Source organism: Paramisgurnus dabryanus, chromosome 5 (genome assembly GCF_030506205.2).
Source record: "Paramisgurnus dabryanus chromosome 5, PD_genome_1.1, whole genome shotgun sequence".
NCBI lineage: Eukaryota > Metazoa > Chordata > Actinopteri > Cypriniformes > Cobitidae > Paramisgurnus > Paramisgurnus dabryanus.
In genome coordinates, this window is record NC_133341.1 from 47,746,567 (window position 1) to 47,756,066 (window position 9,500).

At 34.8% G+C, this 9,500-nt stretch overlaps 1 protein-coding gene across 1 annotated transcript; it reads left to right on the forward strand.

Annotated features, from left to right (window-relative positions):
• Positions 1 to 1,362: 1,362 nt before the first annotated feature.
• Positions 1,363 to 7,495, forward strand: slc25a46 (solute carrier family 25 member 46). The gene is made up of 8 exons (XM_065284526.1): positions 1,363 to 1,842; positions 2,199 to 2,241; positions 2,401 to 2,458; positions 2,614 to 2,691; positions 4,785 to 4,885; positions 5,012 to 5,068; positions 5,425 to 5,482; positions 6,287 to 7,495. The coding sequence occupies exons 1-8, from the start codon at positions 1,590 to 1,592 to the stop codon at positions 6,872 to 6,874; spliced, it is 1,236 nt and encodes a 411-aa protein (XP_065140598.1). The 5' UTR covers positions 1,363 to 1,589; the 3' UTR covers positions 6,875 to 7,495.
• The last annotated feature ends 2,005 nt before the right edge of the window (positions 7,496 to 9,500 follow it).

Below are 9,500 nucleotides of genomic sequence, written 5' to 3' on the forward strand. Positions count from 1 at the left end.
AGGCGGCGCTCTCATCCTCATCTTCGTCATGAGTCAAATCATTTCCTTTCTATTTTTGGATTTCATTTAAATCAGATTTTCAACAAAAACTACACCCATCCTACTCTAGCTTGGCTGACAACTTTTTTTTTGCAGCACATTTCTTATATATCTTAGTATATCAACATATAATATGCACTCATTTAGGTGAAGTAATCTAAAATGGGCCAATGTTTGGCTAATCATATATACAATTATATTAAGTGGCCACAACAAATTTGTTTTGTTATGTCTGTATTGGTTATAAAAATCCACTGAACATGCCAATGAATTAGCAAACAATTAATTTCATAATTACAAAACAAAGAGAGGCTAAACAATGAATGCATGTGTATGTATTTTTTATTCTTTTTTATTTTAATAATGTTTTTGAGATGTGTTACAAACATTTAATTAATACTTCTGATATATGTATTTACTTATAAACATGAGACATTACACATAGTTCAGGGCAAAGCAAGAACTATTTTAGGTAGTGAATTCGTTTTTTTTCCATTTTGTTGATAAGTATATATTACTGTTAAAATATTAGCTTAAACAAATGGATTAAAAGTCACATTTCAAAAGTGGCCCATTTTTTCGATAACCCTCGGACTGTACTGTAAAATTTCCTCATAAATTGTATTTACTTAAACATACATAGACACTTAAAATGAAATGCTTATTGAGTATTATCTATAAATAAAAGACAATCTTTCTTTGAAGTCCTTCTATGCTCACCTTAGCAGACATATACCACTGAAATTGATAGACAGATCAAGTTGCCTACTGTTGTGGTAACAGGTTGCAACCATTTACATTTTTAGGAGGAAAATATGAGGGACCCATTTTACCTGATTACAATATGTAATAATTAGAAAAAAGTTTTTAGATTTCTATAGTTCCCCTTTTGTCAAGCTTGAAATGCTTAAATAAATTTTAGAAGTATATTAACACATTAAATTCTAAAACGAAAGACACACAACAAGTTGTCACCACCACACACACACACACACACACACACACACACACACACACACACATATATATATATATATATATATATATATTTTTTTTTTTTTTTTTTTTTTTTTGCCCCAGGCATAGTTTTTTTTTTTTTTCGTTTTATTTATTTATTTAATTTTTTGCAGACAGTAACTTGAAGAATACACATGTCTGTCAAAGTCAAAAAAATAAATTGGCTCTTGAGAATGAATTGCTATTGTATTTGGTTGTATTGAATTTTTGAATCAGCTAAGACAAGTTTGTCATGTACATAATTGCACATTTTGCCTTTTATATGCTGAACAGCCGAACTACATATCCCAGAATGCCACACAACGGAAGTAAAATGTCACCAGACAAAAGTCACTCTAGCGGGTGTTGGGTTGTTTTGCTAAAGCACTAGCTTTGCTCACAGCCTGGGTCAACTAGCAGACCAATATCGAAATTTCGATTTTTGTTCCTTTATTTTTCAATGAATTCACATCAAATCAAAGAGGTTATAAGTCGTATGAAGTCGGACTGAGATATTTAATAATTTCAGTGTCTTATCCCCAGCATTTCCCAGCATGACTTCTCGTCGGCCTGACAACTTTGAGGGTTTAGGTTACAGGGGCAGGGAAGATCCGTCATTCAGCGGGGGTTATTCAGGGAGGTCATTTAATAATTCATCTAGTGCTGACCTCCAGCAGTGGGTCACCACACCTCCGGATATACCCGGTAGCCGAAACCTGCATTTTGATGACCACACACCCCAATTTGAGACTGCACCTGCTCCGCCTGGAGCTGCAGACGAGACACAGTCAGCGACTCCACCGTCCGGTAAGATTTTAGTACAGTTTGCATGCCGTAAGACATTTTTAATAATATAAATATTATCTGAATATTGACATGTTATTGTATAACAGCAGTATCTCACTCGCTTTGGTGGTCGCTGAGATACTGTCAAGAGTAAGACACGCCCCGACCCGCCCCTTTATGTACTGTAGTCGACTTTATGCAGCTCTGCTTCACTTTCAGTTTGCTCTCGCAGTGAAATTCTCACACTGATTCGCCATCAAGTCCTTCCTTTTAGCGATTCGGTCGAACCGATTTAAAAATTAATCGAATTGTGTAATATAAGCAAGAGCTAAAGTACCTTTCCCCTAAAAATGACTCTCCTAACCTTTGTCTTTTAGAGCAACTGAACAGATTTGCTGGGTTCGGGATAGGTCTTGCAAGGTAACAAAACACCAAATATCCACTGCTTTGGCAGTGCACAACACTGATTACAGTATGTACTGTGAGTGTAAAATATCAGACAGACCTTATGTTAGTGAACTCATAATTTTTGATATTATTATTTTTCAATAATTTTCCAATTATTTATTTTTTGATTAGCCTCTTTACAGAAAATGTACTGGCCCATCCCTGCATTGTGTTTCGACGTCAATGTCAGGTAAACCTATAAGAAACAAAATTGCACACCATCATTCTTCATGTCTTTCCAAAAAGCTTTTGGATGTTTGTACATAAACATTCATTATCATAAGCAGTACAGAAATAAATATGAGATGTATGTGTGAGATGGATTTTTTTTTTTAATTGTTTCAGGTGAACTATCATGCCAGGTGTTACCACTTGTCACCACTGACAGCCATCAGCGTGATGTACAATGTCACAAAAACTCAGGTAATTTATGTCATAAAACATAAATGATATATAAGGTAAAATATATGTTTGGGGTTGTTGCTCAAAAATGTTTTATACAGCTTTTTTTTTACAAATTATATTTATCTAAGTGCATGCATTTGTGACCCTGCCTGTGAAAACTTACCTAAAGTCTGTTTTGTGATTTACTTTTTTATATAAAAACGTCCTACATAATGTAAAATATTGACTAAGATGAGCATGTCAAAGATTGAAATCAATGAGGGACATCGAACTCCTAATCTTAAAATTAAATTTGGACTAGCCTGGATTCACAGACAGGGTCGTACTGGCCACTGCATGTATATGTATCTTTTATACCACCAAAAGGTGTATTATCACAGACAAATAACATAAAGTGCAAATGTATTTATTGACTTTTAGATGCAAGGAAACTTGAATGTATTAAATGGGGATGTCAAACCCGTTTTAGGTCGAGGTCCAGATCGTAAATAACGTCACCATGCGAGGACTGGATAACTTTTTTTAAACCTTAGCGTACTGTTAATTCTGTTAATATTAATTAAACAAATTACAATATCATTAGCAAGAAAACTAGAAAAACACATGGCTCTTATAAGTCCTCGGAAACATTAACATACTCATACTGTACAATAAAGCATATACACAAATTTACATCTGTAAAAACCCACTGGTCTTTTAATTTACCTTCCTCTGTATGAAACCTTAACAGAATTATACCTTATCCTCAGTGTGTTGCCAAATCATCCAAAAATCATTTAACTTCCTTTGGAATATATTTGTAATGAGAACTGTCATTTAGCAAAGACAATGTCATAAATAACAGGCATTATGCTTTTAATTCATGATTCCTTACATTTCTACGACAATGTCTTGTCAATTCTTGTCTTGTCAATTCTTGACTTCACCCATATATTTTTAAGAGCTTTTTTAAAGCCAATAGTAGGTTGTGCCTGCCGTTGCCATATTGGCTGCGGTTCACCGCGCATCAGTCGCGCATAACCAAAAATGGGTAAAGAGGCAGGACGTGGGTAAAGCTGAGGTGGCTGGTTGCTGAAACAGCAGTGACAGTGCACACGTCACTCAAGTGGCCCCCTCTTAATTATGCTGAACTTTAAGTTATAAAAAAATCACCCCCTTACAGTTGTCATAAAGGGCAAAATTAGCTATATAGACCAAAAACACTATTTTTACCAGGCTGTAAACACATTATTTTTGCTGTTAAGTTGGGCATTTTAACAAGTCACTTTCATATTTGATTACTCTGAGAGATCGTAAGGTTACCCTTCGGTCCTGACCAGCCACGACATTTAAAATAGACATTCTAAACTAGAACCAACTACTGTTCGTCAGATGGCGCCATGGCGGCTTAAGGCCAGAAACTGATTCATGGCCGTTTCATACACGCGCTGCGCAACCGGTGTGCGAAAGCCGCAAGTCTAAACGCATTACTAGAAAATACGTTTAGACTTTAAAATGGTCTGGTGTCATAAACTTTTGTTACACACAAATCATACTTTTTGCGATTATTCAAAAATCCATAGGAAAATTGAATAGGCTTTTTAGTGAGGGAACCAGTGTCCCGCTAACTTCAGGGGATAATTCCTTTATCACCTGGCTGTCACAAGGGGCAGCTAGAGAATTGCAAAAATTATCTGAGACTTGAGGTAAGAAAGACTAAAAATATAAATAAGACGGCACATCACCACAACTTGTTTGGGAGATTTCATTAAAAATAAACTTCAGCATATTCAGTTCTCAAACACTACTGGAACTTCAAACTGGATCAGGTTTTTAGGTCAGATAAAACTTTAAAAAAGCTTTTTGTAAGCAACCTCACAACATGGTTGTTTGTGCTAACAGGGATAAAAATTTACCTCATGTGCACAGTTAAATGGTGTGGGCCTATTTTCCTGCCGGAGATCCTAGATCTTGTTCGGATACATGTCTGCATTAATTCGATCAAATATCAACAAACACAAAAATCAAAACCTGACTATTTTTACAGGCTTCTTTGTTTACCAAGGGTGCCAATAATTTTGACCACAACTGTATGAATATGTTAAGTTAATGTTAATGTTTCTCTCATACAGGGTCCAAAGGCTTTATGGAAAGGAATGGGCAGCACTTTTGTTGTGCAGGGAGTCACCCTTGGAACTGAGGGAATCATCAGTGAATGCACTCCATTGCCAAGGTATAGAAATGTACAACATAACTTTGTATGCCATTCTTTATAAGTGTCTGTTACTTGATTAAATGCAGATAGATAGTGTATTGAGACAAATTATATCATATGTAATCCTGTCATTCACTTTCACAGAGAGTTATCACACAGGTGGATCCCCAAACAAGTTGTAGGACATTTAGTGCTCAAAGGGTAAGCTGAGAGTTTTTTTTCTTTAGTTAATAATGATACGTTTTTATATAGTATATACTCTGTATCAAGATGTGAATTTCCTATGGTTTTTGATATTGTTTATAAAAATGGAGAATCTGCTGGTTATACAGTTTATCACTTGCCTCATATATGAGTCATTATTTTACCTCACTCTTCCATGTCCAGTAACCATTTGAATAAGCATCTGACTAAGCTTATTTTATACACAGATATTTGCACAATAATCCCTCAAAGAATACGGAAAGGGAATTCCATAGGGTTGACATTTAAATTATCTGTGTCTTCCTTATCTTGTTTAGCACTTTGATCTTGTGAAATCATTGTCTTTTTTCCAGTTTGACATATGTGGTTGCGATGCCGTTTTACTCAGCAAGTCTCATCGAGACTGTACAGGTAAGTCTAAAAGTGTTTGGAGACTGGATTCAGTAAAAACTGAAGTACATACATTTATAATGTTGTCTAAAAAAAAAGAGAAAATTAAAATAAATTTGAACAAGTGAACAAATTGCCAGGGGAATAACACATCATTTTAATATATTCAAAATATTTTTTCTTAATATTAGGTAAATTATCTAGTTTCAAGAATGAAAATCAGAATATTAATTACAATTAAGATTTTTGTAGTATAAAAATATGGTATTAATAATAGTTCTGAATTCTTGTTTTTAAAATATCAATGATGAATTTGTAATATAATATTATTTATTCATTAGAAATAGTATATTGCTTTGTTTGGCACCTCAGAAAAAACCCAGTCCATCTAGGCGCTAAGTCTATAAGGAAACAATCTGATATGATCTTGTGGTAATTTACCAAATAACCTCTCCAATGCGTCAGTTTCCAAGGTTGCATCAGATGGAAAATATCAAAGTATCTGTCCCGTTGTGGCAGAACCAAATATGATAACAGCTACAAGTTTTGCTCATATTTTGCCTTCTGGATAGCTGCAGAAATTTTGCCAATTTGTAAAAAAACCATTTGGAAAATGCAACTTGTTGTTGTAATAATGTCTTTTCTCATCTGTGGAACATCTGCAGAACCACAATAGCATGAAACATACTCTACCTCATCGCAAACGTTTGTAGTTATTTCAGCAATTGATCTAGCTTGCACTCATACAAGTTGCTGCAAAGCCTGTTTTCCCAAAGCTAAGCAATACATAAAATATTCACAATATTTTTTATGTTCCCTCACCAGAGTGAAATAATCCGAGACAATCCAGGCATACTGGATTGTGTGAAAGAAGGCATTGGACGTGTAATGGGAATGGGTATACCCCACAGCAAGCGCCTACTTCCTCTCTGGAACCTGGTTTTCCCTACGGTACTCCACGGCATTCTTCACTATATCATTAGTTCCAGCGTGCAGAGGCTGGTTCTTTATCTGTTGCGTCGTCAGAAAAGTGGTTCGCAGAAACCCCTGTCCTCTGACTCAGGACTGGACTCGGTTCAGTCGATGCTGGATGCCTACTTTCCCGAGCTCATGGCCAGCTTTGCAGCCAGCCTGTGTGCGGATGTGCTGTTGTTTCCTTTGGAAACTGTGTTGCACAGGCTGCACATCCAAGGAACACGCACCATCATTGACAACACTGATCTAGGTTTCGAGGTTTTGCCCATAAACACGCAATATGAAGGAATGAGAGACTGTATAAACTCTATTCGGCGCGAGGAGGGCACCATGGGTTTCTACAAGGGCTTCGGCTCCATCGTGGTGCAGTACTCGCTGCACGCTGCGGTGCTGCAGATAACCAAAATGATCTACTCGGCGATGTTGCGAAATGCTTGAGTGGAATGATTCAGTGAGATTTCTTCCAAATTTCATTGAGGGATTCTTTTTGGGTTGGGTTGGACATTCCAAAAAAGTTTGATTTGGCTAAAAATACGTGATGTTTTCTTGGCCCTCCTCTGTGAATTGGCAGCTTACATATGTTGTTTCACGAAGCACTGGTTGTCTAGTTAATTTGCACGATTCATTTTATTAGCTGTAATGCAGTTGTGCTTCTATGTTAGTCAGTAACCATCCACCGCCAAACATACCAATAAGTATAATCTTTTCAAACATCACTGTAATTATGTTCTCATTCACTTTGCTGGACATTGGATCTCTTGATGTGGTGTGAATGTGGTGGTTCTGTTGGTTACAGGCAACATTTGTTAAAGGACTGTGCCATGTTCTTGCAATGTGTACAATGTGAGTAGTTGTATAAAATGCCATTAAATAATATTTGTATCTTTGTGAAACTTGTGCTAATGTTTTAAACAACAATCTGGATATAGAAGATAATTAGTTAAATTCCTTACAAAGGTAATCATTATGTACACGGACGCATGTGTAAAACTAACCCACGCCTGGTTATTATAGCAAATAATCAAAGTTCTAAATTATTGGGCCATGTGCTTTAAAATAAATTTCTGAAATATGTTTTGGATGAAAACTTAGTGTTGTTTTTATAATTGTGTTGCTTTTGTCACGTGTTTTAAAGAAAATATTCACCTGAAGCCTCCATATCTTTTACACTCTATGTGCAGTCTTTTCCCCTTTCAACAAATTGGTGTACTGTATACTGATGCCCTGCACCTTATGTAACACTTTAAAGTGTGTTAAAGAGTGTGTTATCAAAAATATGATAATGATAATGATATGATCATTTGTTTTAAAATACATTCTACAGTCCACATATAGCTAAATGTCAATAATTACATTTTCACATTTTCTTATTGGTGCATACTGATAAATAGATCTACTCTATCACTATTTGTTCATCATTAAGAAAAGGCGTTAGTCCAAGGGAATTAAGAACACTAATAGTTAAGTTACCAAAATATCCCTTTTACAAATGTTTGTCATAATTTTCACTATTTTGGTTTAGTCAAGCACATGTAATATTGCCATATGAATGTCAAACATTTGTGTGTGTATGCTTAAAAACAGAGATTGAATGAATTCATATCTTATTTTGTGTGAAAGTGATGGCTATTTTTTTTTAACGTAATTTAAAGGCCACCCCCACTTTGTGCATGAATGAATATATCTTCGATTTCATTCGCAATGAAATCAGGTCTGCGAAGCAAACAGCATTGGAAATGTGTAGGGTGATGACAAGCAATGATTTGAGTCATCTTATGTGTAAGCATTATCTTTATCACGTTTCTCAGTTTGGTATAAAAGGGGTGCCTTTAATGATTTTCAAAAGGGGTCAGAGATGGACAGCAGAAAGCTTTATGGTAAGTATGTTGCAATTGTATTTCTTGTATACTAGTTTTCATTTTTCAAATGTGCCTTTGTTTAAATGTTTTTTCTTATCTTTAAACATTTTTTCTTCACAGAGCTGGTATTTTTAGTTTTCATATTAAACTTTATCAGATCAAGTCTACAATGGCAAAAGGATGAATGTCTCAAGATTGTCAAGTATCATGCCCATGAAATAATAAAACCTTATGTGGAGGTAAGTCTTTATGCAAGTCATTTAATGTTACATGTCATATTGACTTAATATTCTTTATTGAATCTTCCCGTAGCTCAATTAAGAGCATGGGGTCATGCTTTACACTGGTCAGGGGTTTAATTTTAAGGGAATACACAAACTTATAACATTAATAGACTTAACGTATGTCAAAATATTTCACTTAAATTGTTGCTTTTTATTTCATTTCTTCTCAGAGATTAGATCTGCCATGCAGAAATGTTCCCAAGGTTTGTTAACAACTAACTGTGTGGCTTATTTACACCAGAGTGCACATGTATATGTTCCATTATTCATTTATTAAAACATAATTCAAATGTGAAGGTATAGTTGGAATTTTGAATATTGCTATTTCTCATCTGCAGTTTGAAAAGGATCCTACCTGCATCTTTAACTGGATGTCTTCAAAAAATAACTCATGCAATCTTTATAATGATATACAACAATTGATAAGTGACAGCACTGTAAGTACTGAAAATAAATGTGGTAAAATACAGTTACTAATTTTTTATAGGGAATTTTACATATGAAATTGTCTTTTAACAGAAAAACTGTAAGACACCACCAATTCAACGTCGACCGAAGGGATGTTCTAAGGCTGCCTTCATGGGATGCTGGTGTCGTTTTATAATAAGCAATGTGTCAAAAGCTAAGAGTCACAAATTAATTTAAAGTTTACTCTAACTTAACTTGTTTTATTTGTTGTGCACAATGTATGTGACATGAATGTCTTTTTTTAATAATTGCTACATTTGTACATATATTGTATGAACTGAAACATGTCATTATGAGTTTTCTGATTATTTAAACATAAATTAAATTATTAACGTGAGTTGAATGTGTCTGAAATGTTTAAAAATGACAATTTCTACAATTTGCACCCTTTTAAAAGGAATTTTCACTTTAGTGTATTGTTCATTGTACGATTTGCATTAATTGTTATGAGGA